General features: G+C 48.8%; 1 protein-coding gene across 10 annotated transcripts in view; it reads left to right on the forward strand.

Annotated features, from left to right (window-relative positions):
* CAMTA1 (calmodulin binding transcription activator 1) overlaps positions 1 to 19,217 on the forward strand; it is a 228,172-nt gene that overhangs the window by 187,830 nt on the left and 21,125 nt on the right. For 8 of the 10 annotated variants that reach the window (XM_039385652.1, XM_039385651.1, XM_027751366.2 and 5 more), the window contains exons 10-18: positions 595 to 721; positions 1,462 to 1,596; positions 13,984 to 14,123; positions 14,375 to 14,571; positions 14,919 to 14,997; positions 15,847 to 16,162; positions 16,537 to 17,060; positions 18,245 to 18,432; positions 18,796 to 19,042. In XM_039385652.1, coding sequence (XP_039241586.1) covers positions 595 to 721; positions 1,462 to 1,596; positions 13,984 to 14,123; positions 14,375 to 14,571; positions 14,919 to 14,997; positions 15,847 to 16,162; positions 16,537 to 17,060; positions 18,245 to 18,432; positions 18,796 to 19,042 — 1,953 coding nt within the window. The other 2 variants (XM_039385656.1, XM_039385657.1) reach the window with 2 other exon arrangements.

Here is a 19,217-nt window from a genome sequence, read left to right on the forward strand (position 1 = left end):
TGCCTTAATGAGTTGAGCATTTCCCTCCATCTCACTGACTCTCCAAAATCAGTCGCATGTCCTGCAAGTTGAAAATGGCAGCAGCACAGGCTTTGCTGATGTGAAGGAATGCGGGAGGAAAGAGGCTGTTTGAGCCACTAGTGGGAGAGGAAGGTTGTTTTGAATAAAAAAAAATCGTTTGTGTTTTTATGAGCCCGGCCTCGGAGCAGTGTTGTGTCTGTGTGCTATCCGAGGTGTGTAACGCCTGTTCCCGCTGAGCAGCGCTGTCCGGTTGCCAGTGGGATGCGGCCCCGTGAGGGTGCTGGGGCTGCGCCCCGACATTCCCGGCCTTTGCCGAGCGGCGTTCGCTGCGGGCAGGGCGAGCTCGGTGCTGGGAGCAGCCGCGGCGGGCCGGGACCGGCACCGGGCGGCCTCGGTGTCCCGGCTCTGGCGCTGCCGGCGGCGGCCGCCCGAGGGCAGCACGGCCGCGGGGAAGGGGCGGCGGGGCCGGGTCAGCTCCGGGAGCCCTCGGGGGGCCGAGCGCCATCCGGCCGTGCTCTGCTCTGCCATGGCCTCTCCTGTCATGCCTGGGTTTCTCCCTTTTTTTCCTCACAGGGAGGAGTAAAAGTCCTGATTACCGGCCCGTGGCAGGAAGCCAGCAATAATTACAGCTGTCTGTTCGATCAGATCTCAGTGCCTGCATCTTTAATTCAGCCAGGGGTACTGCGCTGCTACTGCCCAGGTAAGGAGCACTGCTCTCCTACAGCGGGTGTTTTCAGAGCCTGTTCGTGCCATGTACATGTCCTGACCCACTGTGAAAGGCAGTGCACAGGCATCAAGAAGCTTTTCCTTTTTCTTTGACCTAGACAGTGTGAGAAGACCAATTTGACATCTTGATGCATCACAACAGATCACAACAAATACTGTTTAGAATCTCTGAATTAACTTTAAAATAATTATTTGAAGTAATTTAAACTAATGCTAAGCATTCCTTTAGTTTTGAAATAGCAGATTAAAGACTGTTATTTAGGGGTGCACTCACTGCTCTGCTGACTCAGTTTGCCTACATTTTACCCTTTGTCCTTGTTAGAGGACGAGACTATCTCCAGCCCCCCTACAGAGATTTTCAGTAGTGCTAGCCCTCAGTATGTGACTTTTAAGTGGATGCAGAATAACTTGGCTTCATTGCTAGGCCTCGGCTTCCCACTGGAAATGCAGTGAGGCTGGTTAATCTTTGGAAACACATGATTCTGCCTCCTGCCAAAACAACCCATTAGGTGACTCTTGAGCTTAAAACCCCCGTGTTTGAAAATACAGATTGGATTTTGGACTCTTCAGTTATCTAGTCCCAAAAATACTGTCAAATGCCCCCTCTATTCACTTGCTCTCAGCCCAGTGAGCACATGGGGATATCCACAGGATAATTCCTCGCCGTGGGTTTCTGCGTGGAGTCCTGTCTTACCACATGCACTTTCCTTTTAGCTCATGACACTGGGCTCGTGACTTTGCAAGTTGCCTTCAACAATCAGATCATCTCCAATTCTGTGGTGTTTGAATATAAAGCCAGAGCTCTGCCAACCCTGCCTTCCTCCCAGCATGACTGGCTGTCCTTGGACGGTAAGAAGAGTGTGATATTCTTTAAGAAAGCTTACCAAATGTAGGACTGGGAGCAGCTCCTGGATTTGTCTTTCCTGAGAACTCTAAAACTTGAGCTTGTCTAGAAAACTGTGTATTTATTAAGCAGAAAGTGGGGGGATACTGAGATGTACAAGAGGGACATTCTAAGGAAGTTGGGGTGGTCCCGCCTCCAAAGAGTTGCATGGAGACAGAGCACTGTGGTATTGCAGAGTAAAGAGAGGTTCGTGACATGACTGTAGAGGAACACTTGCGAACAGAAATGGAAATGGCTCTTAATGAGCAAATACACACAGTCTTATGTTCAGCATCAAAATCGAGTTTGCTTGACTTCAGAGTATTGTAAGAGTCTGCAGGTGTTTTTCATCTGCCACCGAGGCCTCTGCTGCCTGTGGTGTACAGCAGACACTGTTTGATGTGATTGATACTCAGCTGTTAGCAATCTCTCCGGTGTAGCATGCTACATGGGTAGGTTTCAAACCCCTTGTTTGACAGTTCCCTCAGTGCTGATGAATTCAGAGGAGCTGAGAAGGTGGCTGTGAGTGCTGTCTCTGGTGCCCCTGCAGTTTGTCTGGGAGCTCTTGGTTAGCGGGCCAGCTCCCAATTAGAGATTGTTGTGCTGTGGTGATGGTGAAAGGGAGGGGGACTGCAGCAGTGAACAAACTAGGGCATTGCTAACAGGGAGGGGGAAAAAAAAAGTAAGAGGACCACTGCATTGCAGAGGCCCTTCAGGGAATAAGACTGAATAATTATACAAACCATGACTTATTGAAGCCTCTGCCTTGATGCACAATGCTCCAAAGGGAGCAAATTACACTCTTATTTAAAGGACCAGCAACACCTATCCATTTGTTGTTAGAGAACAAATGTTAGCTCAGCTAGCTAAGGTATAAGCTAATGTGAGTTGATTCTATCAATTGAATAAATACACAAATCCCTGTCTTCTCTGTTTGCTTTAATTTCCCTGCTTAAAATCCTTGTCCTACTGCCTGTTATGTAATCTTGAGGGAAGATTTTCAAGGAATATTTGTAGTCACAAAATATTGACAGGAATTTTAAAATTCTTTGAATTAACTCAGTGGAACACTCTGGGTTCCTTTGCACTGCATTGTTAAAATACAGTTCATGATTCCAGCTGGCAGTGTTAACAGTCATACCTCAGGAATAGCATAGGAAAAGAACAAGCAATTTCCATCTCACCTAAGTCTAAATAAACAATTCTCTTCCACAAATCTCTTTATTTTAAGGTCAAAGATATCCTGTATGTGAACTCTATGTTTTCACTTACATTAAGACAAAAATTGGTTTTTTTTTGAGCACTGTACAAGTACTGGCCTTTGGGATCAGGGAGCAGTCCTGCAAATGACTGGGAAGTGTTGTGAGACCATCTTCCTCCATGCTGGTGCTTCTAGGACTGTATCGAGCCAAGTACAGGAATGCACAGAGAAGGATTTTGAAGGTGGCAGCATGTCTGGTGCCATCCTCTGAAGGGCTCCTTCCTCTGTCCATGTCTGCTGTGCCGTGAAGGATAGTGCACCCTGTTCTGGCCTATACACAGACATGCTTGTTTTATTCTGAGTTTTCCTTATTTTACTCCATGGATGAGTTAGATCTTTTACAAATGGGCACTTGACAACAGCTGCTGATGTTCTTGCATTTTTTTTCTAGTTAACTGGAATAGTGGTGTTCTTTTCAAAGCAAGCCTTCCTCCTCGTAAAGGAAGCACTCCCATGTGATCCTGATCTCCACTCATAAACTTGGCAGCCTTTTCTTTTTTCTGTGTAGAACTGTCAGTTTTCTGAAGCCATCATGTGCTTCTATAGCCATTTGACCTCACTTTTCATTCATTGTCTGTAGAGAGATTCTTTTAAGAAAGAAAAACAGAAAAGCAAATGAGGCCCCTTATGAACCGAAGGGCAGAGATCTTCTTATGGCAGGTGCATAACAAATTATAAAGGCATTTCAGTGCAGATTCACAGTGGAAAGCACGTATGTTTGCCCTCCGCTGAAGTCTTTGCTGCTTTTCATAAAGTGTCTGAAGAGATGGTGTTTCCTTGGTATAGGATGTGATCAGAAATTCCAGGGAAATGGGTATGGGTGCTCTTGGCGTTACATTTACGCATCTGCAGGAAAGAGGACAGAACTTAAAAATAGGGGCAGACCATGTGTGTATTGATGAGTCAAGTGTGTATGGCATGGACAAAGGTGTGACTGGTACTGAATGTAAATGGCACCGATGCAGGAGCACTTGACAGGCAGCCTTTCAGCTACTGCTGGGTTCTCTATTTATGATCTGGCTAACTTTCCCAGCTGGAAAACATAAAAAAGACCGAGGGGAGTTGGTGGCTCACTCATGTTAGCGTGACATGGCCATACCTGTGGTATCCAAACTCTCACTTCGGCATGCAGGAGGTGGATGGAATCACACGCACTCACGTTATCGGTGACCATACAGTGTGCGTGTGCTACCTGTGGCATTCCACAGTTTGACAGGTTCATGATTTCTGTAAGGTGGTGGTAAGCATGCAAGGTGGTAGATGTTCATCACCAAAAACCATGGCATGTGCCTATTTAGCAGGACGAGATGCCCTGCTTAGCATGCAGATGTGATGAGATGCAAGACAACAGTCATGTAGGAGAGATGTGTTCAGTATCACCGAGGTCTTTAGAAATGTTTTGCAGCCGTAAGAGACTTTTGGTAGAAAAAAAGTTCATGTTCGTAAACAGTCTCACTGTTCTTCACTCATCTTTCCATCTGGGTGGAGGTGACTGGATGTTTAACTTTACATCTTGGATTCTACCATAAAAAAATTATCTATTTGGGTTCTCTTTGGGAAGAGGAATAAATGTTTTGTACTGTGTTACAGGGCTGCCATGCAGCTCACTGGGACATGTGAGCATTGATAGAGGACTATGATACCTTGCTCCTTCCTAGTGACTACACAGTAAACAAGTCTCTAGTCATCCTCCTCTATCCTGACTCCTCTGCAGCATGGAGGCTTTGTCTGTTCTGTATATATTCCTGCTGAGATTTCTTGGGTGGCTTTTTTCCTTTCACACACCATTGTCAAGGACACTATTTCAGGAAGCCAGTCTCCTACTGCTCTGACTGCATTTCCCAGACTGCCCTTTTCCATTTTGGCCGTAATGTGAGTGACTTGATGCGAGGAGCATTCAGTTTTCTGTGCTGAGTGTTGTCTTCTGAGCCAGCCTGATTTCATGGTCAGACATCTGATTCCTCTGGGATGTCAGTGTTTGTTCTCAGGCCGATGACTGAACATGCCCTGCTGCCCCGGGGAGTCAGCCGTGGGGCTCGCGGCTCCTCTGTGGATCGTGGGACTGCACATTCTCCGGAATTCTGTGTCAGGTTTTAACGCTCTGCAAATTTGCCTTATTAGAGCAGTTGGTAAAAGTACAAATATTGCGTGTGTAGCGAGGTGAGGAGAACTGTGCGTACGAGCCTGGCTGCGGGAAGGTGACCGCAGGTATGTCGCGCCCCGGGCCCGACTCGCTGCCGCAGGCCGTGTTCCCGCACGCTTTGGGCGGCTCCGCGGGCGGCGGGAGCAGCGGCGGGAGCAGCGGGAGCGGCAGAAGCAGAGGGAGCAGCGGCAGAAGCAGCGGCAGAAGCAGAGGGAGCAGCGGGCGGGAGCAGCAGAGGCAGCTGAGGGAGCAGCGGGCGGGCGGGCGCTGCCGCCGCGCTGTAAACACGGCGTTGGCCGCCAATGGGGGCCGGTGACGTCAGGGCGGGGCGGGCCCGGCGGCGGGCGCGGAGCGGAGCGGGGCAGGGCCCGGCGGCCGCGCCGCGCAGACAATGGGAGGTGGCGGCGGCCGGTGCTCGCCCGCAGCCGCTCCGGGCCGCCGCTGAGCGCGGGGCGGGGAGCCCATCGGACGGGGCTGGCATCCCGCTATGAGGGGAGCGGGGGGCCCCGGCGTGGGCTGAGGGTGGCGGTGGGACCCCGCGCCCCTGCTCCCCGCCCGGGCAGCCCGAGCCGGAGCGCTCCGCGGCGCGGTCTCGGGGCTCCGCCACCCCCGCAGAGTGCCCGGGCGCCCCGGGGCGGGTACCGGCTCTCGGGGACTTGCGGGTGCGAGAGGGTGTCTGGCGCGGCGATGGGCCCGTGGGCGCGCCCGGGGTGACCGGGGCGGCCTCCGTCTCCCAGCCCCTGCCTGACGCGCTGCCCGGGACGCCGCTGCCCTCTGGCCGCCGCCCCCGCGGTTCTTGTCGCGGGCTCCGGCGCACGGCGGGGCGGGAGGCAGCCGTGGACCGGCAGCGAGCCGCCCGAGGCTCTGAGGCGGCGCTGGCCCCGGGGCGGGCGCGGGGCGGCGGGCGCGGGGCGAGGAGTGGCCCTGTCCCCGCATGCCGGCCCGTGCCCCCCGGAGTCGGCTGCCGACCCCGGCCCCGCGGCTCCAGTTCTCGGGCGGCCGTGCTCGCCGCCATGCCCCCGGCCGCTGAACGGCGCCCGGCATCGTCCTCCGGCGGGGCCGCCCCGAGCCCCGGCCTGAGCCATGCCGGCCAGCGCTAGCCCGCCCGCTGCGGCCGCCGGGGCGCGGGGGGGGCACCGCTGAGACCCGCCGGCGCTGCGGCAGCACGGCGGAGCTCCAGCTGGCTGCGAGGATGCGAAAGACGACAACCAGGTCTGGGGGGAGCCTGCTCTGCCCGCCTCTGCTGAGAGGGCTGCGCCAGATGCTGGCTGGAGCCTCCGCTGATGCCTTGTAGACTCCCAGGTCAGTCCTCTGGTGCCAGGTGTTGTCATATTATTTACCTGGAAGCAGGTAGAGGGACTACAGAGGGGTCTGAGACCCCCAGCTTTTTGCAGGTGGATGTGCAGATGTGACAAGGTACTGCTTCCAGTAAGTATTAGAGGATAAATGTGTCATGCAGTGCTTGTTTGGGTTTAAATCTGCATGCTTCTGTGTTGTCCCTTACTCTGCTGCACTTCCAGTGTAACTGCACGCCTTGCTGCTCGCTGTTCCCCCCCTTTCCTGTGCCCCCAGCTGTGGGACGTGGTCGTGTTTCGTTCTGCTCGCCCTCTCTCGTTGGTCCCCAGCCCCTCCCGGGTGATGTTTTGATGCAGACTCAGAGTTGTGACAGCACTTTAATTGTAGCATCACGTGTGCAGCAGGACAGATTACATGAGTGCCTCCAGCTCACAGCCTTTCGTTCTGGGCAGCTGGTTCGGCGGAGGAGGAGGTCGGTAGCCCAAACCTTGGGGATCTTAGGCATGCTGGAAGCACACACCTACTCTGCACCACGTTATTACGAAACTTGTTTTGCAGCGTGCTTCATCAGAAAGTGGGACTGGGAACGGGACTTCAAGAGACCTGTAGGTCACTCCCAGTTTAGATGTGGTAAATGTGGCTGACGTCAGACTTTCTGAAAGCTTCCAGTGAAGGAGATTGCTCACCTGTTCCAGTGACTCTTGAGGTTGTAATTTTAATGAGAGAAAACTTGAGTCCGAACTATTACTGTACACGTACATACATACCATACACAGTACTGTAAGCACAGATACTGCATAATGTGGCATGAGGTGTTTTTTTCCTGTTTATAGCTCCTTTAGCACGTAGCCCTTGGAGGAGGGAATCTCCAGGAGCTGTGGGTAGTAGCTGTGTGCAGGTGAGCAGCAGCACAGCATGTCCTCCTAGGCTGTTGCTCTTTGCATACATCCGTATTGGCACCCATGGGAAAGCCCATTTCTGACCGGAGGTGCTGAGGCTGACCTTAGGCAGCCAACGTTTTATACAAGTTATAAAATAGCACATGCGAGTGATGTCTTTAGCAGTGCGCCCTACCTCTAAAATATAGAAGTCCACATGGCATGTCTAAAATCTTCCTTTGTTTGCTGAAATAGCTGTTCCTGGATAGCATTAAAATCTCACCCTCTCTAAGACCAGAGGAGGAGAAGCCTGAAAAATAGGGCAGCAAGTGCTTTATTAAAGAAGTCAGCCTAAACCACCCTCCTTCTCTTCTCTAGTAATGGCATGATAAAGAAAAGTAGAAAAGTGCCCTATTTTGAGGGAGCACTGACTGCTGGGGATGATAGAGAGGAACAGAGTAGTCCCAGATGGCATGGGAGTAATAGCGGCATGGGAGTAATAGCAGCATTGGAAGAACTTTGGAAAAAGAGTTGCCAGTAAGAAATCATGCCCTGCTAGGTGGATTAATGGCTTAAAATTGCTGACAATGCTTGTATGTGCAGGATGATATGACTTCATTATTCCTGCCCATGCCCAGTAGTGTTCATCTCTTGTGTGAAAGCACGGACTTTCTTCAGCTGCTGCTTCAGGCTCAGAGTGTACGCACAGTGCTTTCCTCATTTCATGCCTCGGTAGTTGTGGCATTTCTTGCTAATCAAAAGGCCTGGAAGTGACTTCCCTCATTAGCATAGATACCCATTTATCCTAGAATACGAAGTAAAAATTTTAAGTGCTTTCATTTGCTGGTAGAGATCATGATCTATAACAACTTGCTGCTGAAGAGAGGTTCTCGTAAGGTGCATTGAGGATGTTATGGCAGTTTAATTTCAGAAATAGGTGTTCCTGCAACACTGACATCTCAGAAATCAGTACTAAGCCAGATCAAATTGATACTGCGACATGGAAGGTGTTCAGGGTTTGTACTGTATAGAAAAATTGAGCAAGATATTATAGACCAGTGACAGATGATTTGGAAAACAGGAACAGAGCAGTGGCACCATGAGTGATGTGTCCTTACGCTGCTTCCAACCCCACCCATAGCTTGCCCTGGATGAGAGAATCTTGCTTGCTCTGCAAAACAGAGAAATGTCTTTGTGCTGCATGTTATTTTTACAATGCTCAGCTGTCACACTTGTTCAGTTCAGTCTGTGTGGGCTCATGCAGTGAGTGATTTAACACAAACAGTGCCGGTAAAGAAACGGCACATGATGAGAAGCCAGAGCCCTCAGAGTGGCTTCTTCCTGCTAGAGTATTTAAGCACAGTGCTTGGAACATGTGCAGGTGCAGATCTCACACACCACCGTTAGTTCAGTGGTTAGACAACTGTGGGGGAATAAGTATATGCTGGGCAGATGCACCCCCCGTGGAATGTGCAGGAAAGCATGGACTCTCGTCCTTTAGTCCTTCCAGTCAGATACTGTCTGTCATTTTGGTTGTGCGGCATGGCAAAAAAACCCCAAACCTCCAGGTAAGAATGTGAAAAAAGAGCAAGTGGTATAGACACCGCTCGCTGCTAAAAAGTGCCAATTTCTTTTTCGTCTGTATTTTCAGCAGTATTTCCCCTGTAATAGTTCTAGCTGCACTGCCGAGTCACAAGTGGCACTTGCTGTTTGAAGCTTGCATGGCAAAAGGACAAAAGATCCTTTGGAATCTGTACTTGTCCAGTACAGCAGCGTGCACAGATTAGAAAAGCAGCTCTCCATGCTAATTTCTTAAACTTGGCTTGTCAAGCAAAGGAGGGCTTGTCACTCACTGCTGTGCCTTGGTGTCCTCTTAGCTCCATGCCCTGGACCATGGTGGTGTTTTGGGTACCACACAAAGGAAGTGCAGGAACTGATGCTTGATGAACACGTGCTGAGCTGTGCCCACCTGTTGGGGACACTGCATGCATGTCAAAAACAGAAATTCTGGAGTCTTTGGAAGAGGCCTTTGGATTAGACGATGGGGAGGGCCGTGCAGAGGAGTGGGTTGTCATGGGAGGTGTAGGTGAAGCATTTGCAAGTGCTGTGTTTTAGTTCCCCTTTTAATAGAGGGTCTTTGCAGTCAGGAGCTGTTATCAGGCTGCACAAGGCATGTGTTTGTGCAGCCCCTAGTGAAAACTTGTGTCATGTAAGTGGCTGGCATCTGTTTAGATTCTTACTGAGGAAATTCAGTGTTTATTGGAGGACACCAAGGGAAAAATGGAGGTGTGACTTCCAGAATCTAGGAGCCCAAACTAACTACTTTGCTCACTGCATTTTCCATTCACCGTGCCTGCCGTGGGGGCTCGTCAAGCTATTGGTACAGGTCTGCTTTCAATTCATCATAAAGGGGTCTGGGCTAAGAAAACAGTACTGGATTAAATGATCTCTGCTAAGAAAACCTGGTAATGTGAAACAATATCCAGGTTGTCTGGGCATAACTGTGCAAGCATACATGCTGTAGCTCTGTAAGATGCTAACTGATGTAAACAACCATGTAGCCTTAGAGGATTTGTACCAGAATAGTTTTGCATCTCTAGAAATGTTTACTGTGATCAGTAGTAAGCTCTCTCACAGTACAAATGAAAATGAAGCTTGTTCTTCACTTAAAAGATGATTCATGTTTTAGGGAAACGAGTACAAGACTCAAACCAATTTCTTAGTACTGGTCAAAATCTGACCAAGCAGCTCTTTGTGGTCCCTCCCTGCTGGGACAGTTCAGCTCCCTGCGGGCTGCCACCACCTCACCCTCTTATGCTAGGGAATGATGATGAGAAGTAATTTTGGTGTTACATTGTTATGTTAAATTTGAAGAGGAATAATTTCCAGAAAAGATACAATGTTCAGAGTGTTTTCTGTGAAATTGTGAGATGTCTTGGAGATAGAGAAATGTGATTATTTGCATCACCTTTGGTGGAAGAAGCCTTTAAGAACAGCTTCAGAAATGCTCTCTGTAGTTTCCTAAAGAATACTGTAATATTTCTTAGATTGATATGTAATGGAAAAACTCAGTATCTAATTTTTTGGCTCACAAGAAAAAATATTAAATTCTATTATCAAAAGCAGAGTCCTTGGGAAAATAGCATATATATATGTATATGTAAATATGTGAATATGTTTGTATCGTGCATCTTTGTTGCCTTTGGACAGAGTGAGGGTGCTTCCAATGTGAGACATCTCCTTGTGCTGGGGCTGTCTAGATTTCCTGTAAAATATAACAGGAGAAAAGCTTATTTGGGCAGTGATTTGTATGTTGTTGAGCTGTTGTCTTCAGTGCACTGCAAGAAAGTTTCTTGTCCTGAGATCTTATGTTGGCTTAAAAGACAAGGATGTGGAAACTGTGTTCCTGTAACTTCAGTGCCCGCTAAGCAAGTGGCCCTGCACAAACCCCTGAAATGAGCAAGACAGAAAAGATTGTGACTAGCAAAATGAGAAATAATACAAGATAAAGGGTCTTGAACTTCTCGAAGTGATACCTTTAACATTCAGTCCTATGGCTCTTATAGCCCATCTCTGAGTTATTGCAAAGTACATCTGTTGGCTCATTAGCAGTGTGTGAACTGTGCTGGCCATGGTTCAAATGCTGCTAATCCAGTGCGTGCCCAGGGCTAGGTGATGGAGAGGAGCCTTTCACCTCATCGCTGAGTCCAGGGGGATTCTTGAGGGAAGGTGTCCTGTCTCTTGGCTGTTCCTGTGTGCTTTAAAGTGTCCTTGTTTTCTTTCGTTAAGGGTGTACCAACTCTTGCAGCATAGCTACTTGCTGTGTGCCTTTTCCCATTCTCTCTCTCTCTCCCCTCCCCTTTTTTTTTTTTTCTGATAGACCAATGCAGTGCACGCACTTCAAGTGACCAGTCCCTTGAAAACACCATATATAAATAATTTTGAAATTGCCATCAGTTGTGGCTTTGTTCTAGCTGCTTAGGCCACAGTGTTGATCACGTGAAAAATGGGGAGCACAGAAATACCGTCCCTGCACTGCCACCCCACTTACCTCATTTGCTGCCTGGAGCTTTCTGATTTGAGGGTGTGCCCTGAGCTGGATAAGTGCTGGCAGTCTCTGCTACACACTGAGAGGGCTCCGACTCCCTCCACGCTGTGCTGGCACTCCAGAATGTTTGTTTCCACTTCTCATTTTACTAATTTCTAACCTGCCTGATTAGGTCAGAATCAGGTAGTCCTGCCCTAAATACTTTCCAGGAGTACTGCCAGGTGTCTCAGTAGGAATACCAGATGCTGTTTGAAATTCTATTTCCCAAGAAAAGTTCCCTGCTTTTATTTCTTTGGTTAAGTGTTTCCATCTGGGGACAGTGCTGGTGACAGACATACCTTTGGTAACTTCGGTCTTCTGACAATAACTTACAGGAAGTTCTCAGGATCTTTAGCTTGGAATCAGGAAAAGTAGAGGCTTCATTACAGGTCATGGAGCCCAGAGAGAAGAATCTGGAAAATAGACAAAAACATAGGGCCCTCTAGTTCTGTTTCAGCTTGGAAAAAAAAAGGAGGGGTGGGAGGGAAATACTAATCTGCACAGTGTGCTTCTACATCTTACTGGAAAAAGTTTTTCCTTCTGTTTCCAGGCATACAAAATAATTGTTCTCTCTTGACCTCTAAATGAGTAAGAGCAAATCCACAGAATTTTGCAGCCCTGGGCTTGTTGATCTGTAACACTGATTCAAGCCAAATTTCTTCTTGTAAAAAGATTCTGCTTTTGCCTGTATGAGGTTGAAGGCTCAGATGTGATACTCAGCATGTGTTGCCACTCTCAGCTCTAATAAAATGCAAGTACTGGTACCCAGCTAGAGAGAGTGGCATTACCTGTGCAGAAAGGAGCCCTGCGCGGCAAACCTGGCCACTTTCCCAGGTGCCTGAGCTGTCACAGCTGTGTTTGCACAGGCCTGCAGCGAGAGGGGAGGGCTCATTGAGGCCAGGTCTGTGCCGGTCTCTGCAGTGGACGTGCTTTGCCTGGCAATGGGGAGGGAGGAGACAGTGGCGTGGACTGCACTGCAGCACACTGCAGCACTCCTGGAACAAAGATTTGCTGGGCAAACAGGACTTGTGTTGCTGCCGTGTGCTGACCACAGCTCAGGGGAAGAGGGCCCTGAGACTGCATCAGCACAATGGGTATTTCCTCATGTAACTGTCAGGCCTTTCCCAGAGGCTTTGCAATTCATACAACAACTGAAGGATTAATAAGGCACTAATTATAAGTGGTTTGGACTAGTGAGTGCACCTCTAACAGGAGGTGTCGGCCACAGTCCTTTGTCCCTGGCTCTTGAGCAGCCAGGGTGGGGTGCTGAAGCTGGCCAGAAGGGAGTGGAGCTCTTGTTTGCTGTCAAACCACAGCAGCCTCTGGGTGAGAAGGGGACATCTCCAGCCAGTGGACCCGAGCTGTCTCATACCAATGGTCGGCAATATAGTCCTTAGTGCAGTATAGCAGAGACCCACATGTCTCCAATACCTGTTAGTGAGAGTTGTGCCTTGGAGTATAGCGTACAAGTACTCCTGCAACCTTCTAGGAGGACTCTGTGTAACCAGGTCACTTGGAGAAGACTTACTTTTTTAAAACTTGATCAAAGCTTGTCCATTTTGGTGCACATATTCCTTTTGCTGTCACGTGGGCTTTGTTTGGGGTTGTCAGTGTTCTGTACCACCACACCATCTCCATGGATGCATGAAGCCAAACAGGATGAGGGCTGTCTTTTCCCCCCAGTTTACTACATATGCCATTAGCATGATAGCAAGATTCATTAAATGTTCCCTATCCACAAAACAATCCTGCTCAGCTTCATGAGCTGCATGAAGCTTATCCCTTATGGGTCACAGGACAGAAGGAGCTCCCTGTGTCTGCAACCACTCCCTCTGCACTGACTGGCCCTAACCACAGAATCGTTGCCTCAGTGGATCTCTACAGCATCAGGTCTGGCAGTGATCTGTTAACCTGTCTGAATCTCCCTGCTTCACCATTCAAGCATTGGTAGTTGTAGGATAGTGCTATGTTACAGCACAGGGAGAAGAAAATCAGTAGCACAGCCCTGAGACTTCTGCAGGGACCAGAGGGCTCCAGAATTGCACTGCTTTCCAGAATGGTGTTACGGGACTGTCCATGCCTGTATGCTGATTTCTGGTAGTTCTGTTTCTGACACTTGGCTGAAGCTGTTGTCCAAGAAAGGGAGCCTGCCAGGGAAGGAGCAAGTGCCCTGTTAAAGGCTCCTTTTCCTAAGCACAGAAGGAAGCAGAAGAGTCTTTTTCCTCCAGGTACCACTATTGCATGATTCCAGGAGGCAAGCCAAGCTGAATTCAGGACTCTTGTAAAGTAGGGGGATGACTCTTACATGGCAGATATGATCCTGCTGATGCTCTCTGAATGGGTATATTTGCTTAGAGTTTATTTGTGTTTTCAAAGACCCCGCATTACCCCGTCCATTATTGTGTGAATACAGCTGGACTCACAGGGAAAGGGATCTGTCTTTTGCCTGCGTTTTTCATTTTTCTGTCTGTTTTCTGTATGGAAGTTCCCTGGAATTGCAGTCAAAGGGTTGCTGCAGGAATTTGAAGAGCTAGGATGCTGCAGGGCAAGTGTGTGTGCGGATTGCCAAGCAGAGCAGATCTCCTCTGTGACTTCCAGGATAGCTGTTTGTGGCTTCCTGCAGTTGGCTGTCAAAGCCTGAGCTTGGTTTCCGTGGAAAAATCCTTATTCTGGCTTTCTCCCACGTAGATAACCAGTTCAGGATGTCAATATTGGAACGACTTGAGCAGATGGAGAGGAGAATGGCTGAAATGACAGGCTCCCAGCAGCACAAACAAGGAGTAGGAGGCGGGAGTAATGGGAGTGGGAACGGTGGAACACAGGTCCAGGTATGAACCCCGCTGTGTCCAGAAATGACAGCTTTATGCTTTCTTACCAAAGTTTGTTTTTTTGGGGGGAGGGGTTTGGAAAGGATTATGGTTTGTCCTAAGTAATAAATCTGGTTTGTGGATGTCTAACAGCAATTGGTTTTCAGTTGCGTTGGCCATTGTCTCAGTACTTGTAGAGGCGGAAGGCTGCCTACTTGAGGCAGGTTGCAGCTCCTCTCCGTGGCTAAATTGGGATATGTGTGGTGTTTCAGTGCGTTTCTGGGACTGGGACCCTGGGCAGCTGCTTTGAGAGCCGCGTGGTGGTGGTGTGTGAGAAGATGATGAGTCGTGCTTGCTGGGCAAAGTCCAAACACTTGATCCATTCAAAGACTTTCCGAGGAATGACACTGCTCCACCTAGCCGCTGCCCAGGGCTATGCTACACTGATCCAGACCCTCATCAAATGGCGGTAAGACCCAGTCCATTGGACTCTGGGGTTTCAGTACAGGCGTGGCAGAAGCATACATAAACTGTGCTCAGTCCACATTTCTGGTTGTCCTGTACAAACAGTCAAGTCCCTGAACTTGTTCCCATCCCCTGATCTGACAGGACCTGTCTCTTGAGAGAGCGAGTCCAATCACTGGATGTATCATGCTCTTCAGGTCTCTGGTGGGGGCACTGTCTGGAGTAAATACATGTGTTGTGGGCATGTGCGTGGCCACTTCTCTGTGGTGTGGTGCATTGGGTAAAGCTGTGCTTAGGCTATGATCCTGACATGGCTACAGAGCACCATTTGTTCTGTTCTTTCCCCTGCAGCACTAAACATGCAGACAGCATCGATCTGGAGCTGGAAGTTGACCCTTTGAATGTGGATCATTTCTCCTGCACTCCTCTGGTAAGAGCAGAACCTGAAACTTCTGAAAGAGTCTGAGGACCCTCTGGAGTTCTTTCTGATGTGTTATTTTCCTAATGTGTTTCATTCTCTGGAGAGTAGATGTTTCTTGTATCCCTGCTCTGTACATGGTAAGACATGGTACTGTCAGCTTCCTGGCATTTTGTTTTGAGAGAGCACACAGAACAAAACCTTGTCATTGAGTAACATGAGGAAAGGGGACAGACAAGTGGTTCTGGTGTGTGTTTTACACAATATCTAGTCTCCACTATCGTGCTAGAAAAAGAACTCTGCACGACTTCTTTCACGTTGTTTTCTGTGACTGTAGAGGTTGTAAAGTCATTACAATATCTTGGTCATTGGAATCATGAAATCATGGCTGAGAACTTAGACAAGTAAAAAGCCAAAGCAGGTGGAACCATAATTTCCAGTTTACAACAGCAGAGTATTGATTTTATTTTTCTCAACCTTTGGTCCTGTCTGCATGTTTCTGACCTCAGAGATTCCTTTGCGTATGAGGCTGTTCTGTCTCTGCAGTGACGCCAATGTCACAAAAAAAAAAACAACAAATCAACCCAAAATTTATTGCTAAATAAAAAACCATCACTCTGTCAGCTTTATTTGGCAGATGGAGGTTTCTCTGTTGTAGGAGAGAATAGCATGTATTTGGTCCTCTGTAATGGCCTTTTATTGAGATGGGACAGTTATAAAAGTCATTTGCTGGCTTCAAGCATGTCATGGTTATGTTTATCAGTCATTTTTCTACGAGCTGGGGACCAGACTCCACTGTATTATCAAGAAAGGAAGGAGAAGGCAGGTTGCCCAATGGGTCAATTATCTTTTCTTCTTTAGATGTGGGCATGTGCCCTGGGCCACATGGATGCAGCTGTTGTGCTGTACAAGTGGGACCGCCGAGCCATCTCTATTCCTGACTCCCTTGGGAGACTGCCACTGGCCATTGCTCGGTCTCGGGGCCATGTAAAGTTGGCAGAGTGCTTGGAGCAGCTACAGCGAGATGAACAAACTCAGCTTGGGCAAAACCCCAGGATTCAGTGCCCCTCAAGCACAGACTCCAACACAGAGAACTGGGTGTCCCAGTGGCACAGTGAGCTTGTTGCCTCTCAGGAGCCTCAGAAGGGAGTCACAGTGATTTCCAGTACAAACACAGGTAAAACAAACTGGAGGGCATGCACTGTTTTGCTGTCATTTGACATGTGAAAACGTGGGAGCAAGGAGGTCACCTGAGCAGTGGATGCCACCTGTAGCCCTGGTGTCCATGCTTAATTCTTTTCTTGTGCTCTGTACACTTGCATAAGCATCAGGAAGAGGAGCGAATGCCTGCTTTGGAAAGAGACGTGTATCTTAGGGAGTGGTTGAGGCATTATCCTCCCTGGTGTTTGTTACTCCCTTTGCACATCCTCTTGGGTGTCATGGATCATGGCACAAACTTCACCCTGCAGCTCTGAGGCAGAAATTGTTCATTTTCCTATAGTGATCATGGATTGCATGTTTAGTTTTAATTATTGATCTGTTTGTTTCCAGAGCTGAGACGGCCAAGATCAGAACCTTCCAGTTATTACAGTAGTGAGACTCAGAAAGATTACCCTGCACCCAAAAAGCATAAGCTGAGCCCTGAATATTTTCAAGCCCGGCAAGAGAAGCTGCTTTCCACTGCACTGAGCCTGGAGCAGCCGAGCATTAGGAAGCAGAACTCCAGCTCCAAGCAATCCTCCACTGAGACAATCAGCCCCAGTGAACGGATGAGGGACTATGGCCGGGAGCTCTCCCAGCACATCCCAGAAGTTACTGGGTACCGGGGCTCTGGCAGCCAAGCAGGCATCAAATGGAACCCAAAAGACATTTATATCGGTGTGTCTGCAGTGCAGGTGGCAGGGAACCAGAAGGGGACTGCCCTGGGGAAGGATGCTGTAGCCCATCGGCTACGCCAGCGGGAGCAGATGAATGTGCTGATGATGGCCGACAGGGAGATGGTGGATGCAGAGCTCTTGTCCTACAGAGACAACGCAGGGGATGAGGACTGCTTACACCACATGGATGAACTGCAGGTAAACATACGCATAGCACCAAGATCAGTGGTCTTGGAGAACACGGTGGCTTCGCAGAGGAGCCTGGCTGTGAGAAGCTCCTGTGGAGGCTTCTAGAGACTCTAAATTGTACTTTGAGAAAAGATGTGGTCACACAGTCAATGTATACTTTCTTCCAATTTCAATCTGGACACAAAGGCTAATGGTTAGCATTTAGGATCGTGCACTAGCATAAACTTCAACATCGTACAGAATGCACAAAATTGTTTGCAATTGTGCAAGGAAAAAGGAAAAAAGCAGAACCTCCTGCTCACAGCAGTACATGAGACTGAGGTGGCCCCATAGTCCTTTGGGAACTGAGCAACAGTCCCTACAAAGACAGGAAGATCTGAGAGGGGTAGTGCTGTGGTTGCAGATGAAGCCACTGCACTTTAGAGGGCAAGGAGGTAACAGTGGAGAAGGGGAGAGACAATGGGTTTGAGGAAGGGAGAATCACACTGGGTATGGAATAGAGGAAGTAAACGTACAAGAGAAGCAGGAGAGATACACAAGAAGTAACCACTGGGAGAAAGATACCGTGGTTGTCTGAGCAAAAAGAGTAATGGGAGCACAGCCTTACCTGTGCTGCCTTAGCACCTCTGAATGTTCTCCTCTGGCTGGTGTAACACGGATGAAGCATGTCACTGCAAAACAAGAACCGTTCTCTGTTCTCGGTATTAAGAATTCTGTGAACCTCAGTGGGCTGAAGGATATAATTTAGAAGGATTCCTGACAATGTGTTTTCCCAAGGTTTGTAAATTCTCTTGATGTGCCTTTATTGTCGTGTCATGCTCTACCGCACATCTCAGCAAAAGAGTGGCGAGATCACTTTTCCTTTGGAAACAAGATACCAGTGACAGCTGTCAGTAGCATAGAGTAAGGACCCAGAGACATTAACCTTTCACCAGATCTCTTGTGGGCTCCCTATAAAGAAAAAAAAAGGAGTCTGGGGAATATGAAACCCTGCAGTGCTTTGTCTGAAGAGACAGAAAACCAAGTGAGCACTGATTAATGAATTTCTCCTCAGTGCTGAGACAGACTGTAGACTCCAGCTTCCACAGGTTTGGGGAAGATGGGGCATTCTGTCTAAAGCTGGGCTGTAACATGGAAGCACAAGGCACCTTCTATCAGGCAGCAAAAGTTTGCTCTCCTTTCCCCCTTGACAGGTGAACATGATGACACTTGCAGAGCACATTATTGAAGCTACGCCTGACAGGATCAAGCGGGAGAATTTTGTGCCAATGGAATCACTGCTGGTGGAGAGAACAGACAGTGCTGCCATGAGCACCACCATGAGCTGGCTGGCCAGTTACCTTGCTGATGTCGATCACTTGCCAAGTGCTGCACAGATCAGGTCAGTGGGAGCTGTGAGGTTGCTCTGGGTTTTGGCATGCTGTGAATGCTGAGCAGTGTGTACTGACTCTTCAGCCTGCAGATGCCAGTTCTCACCGAGACTCGATGCTGGTCTTCCAAGTCCAGTCACACTCTTGTGCTCAGACAACACAGCTACAAATTCATGGAATGAGGGGTTCACTCCAGTGCCACGTCTGTGCAGTGCAGTGTAATACAGGCAGGCTCAGGGGTATGGGGTGTTGCTTGGAGAGAGGGAGGGGAGCGTGAACTTCTGTCTTGAACTCAGAAATGTTGTTGTCCTTATCTGTGATAGCAGCCCGGATGCTTTATAAGCCAGTAATTCCCACTGTGATTGGTATTTCAGAAGTCTGTATAGTGAACCCCTGACCCCTTCTTCGAACACCAGCTTGAGCCCTGCAGGCTCACCAATCAGTGAAATAGCTTTTGAGAAACCCAGCCTTCCCTCGGCAGCAGACTGGTCCGAATTTCTGAGTGCGTCCACCAGCGAGAAGGTAGAAAATGAGTTTGCACAGTTAACTCTGTCTGATCATGAGCAGAGAGAACTCTATGAAGCTGCCAAACTCGTCCAGACAGTGTTCAGGAAATACAAGGTATGTGGCCCAAACGTCCAGTGTCTTCCTTGTTAGGTGTGAGAAAGTAATATTTGTTACAAAGCAAAATGTGGGTAATACCCATTCCTGGGACAAAAATACCATTTCTGTCATAACCTTTTCGATGCTTCTGGCATTTGCTTGTTTGCTCAGCAAATACCGTCCTGGGGAGAGC

The sequence above is a fragment of the Pipra filicauda genome, unplaced genomic scaffold (genome assembly GCF_003945595.2).
Source record: "Pipra filicauda isolate LSUMZ 115617 unplaced genomic scaffold, ASM394559v2 scaffold427_size588224_pilon, whole genome shotgun sequence".
NCBI lineage: Eukaryota > Metazoa > Chordata > Aves > Passeriformes > Pipridae > Pipra > Pipra filicauda.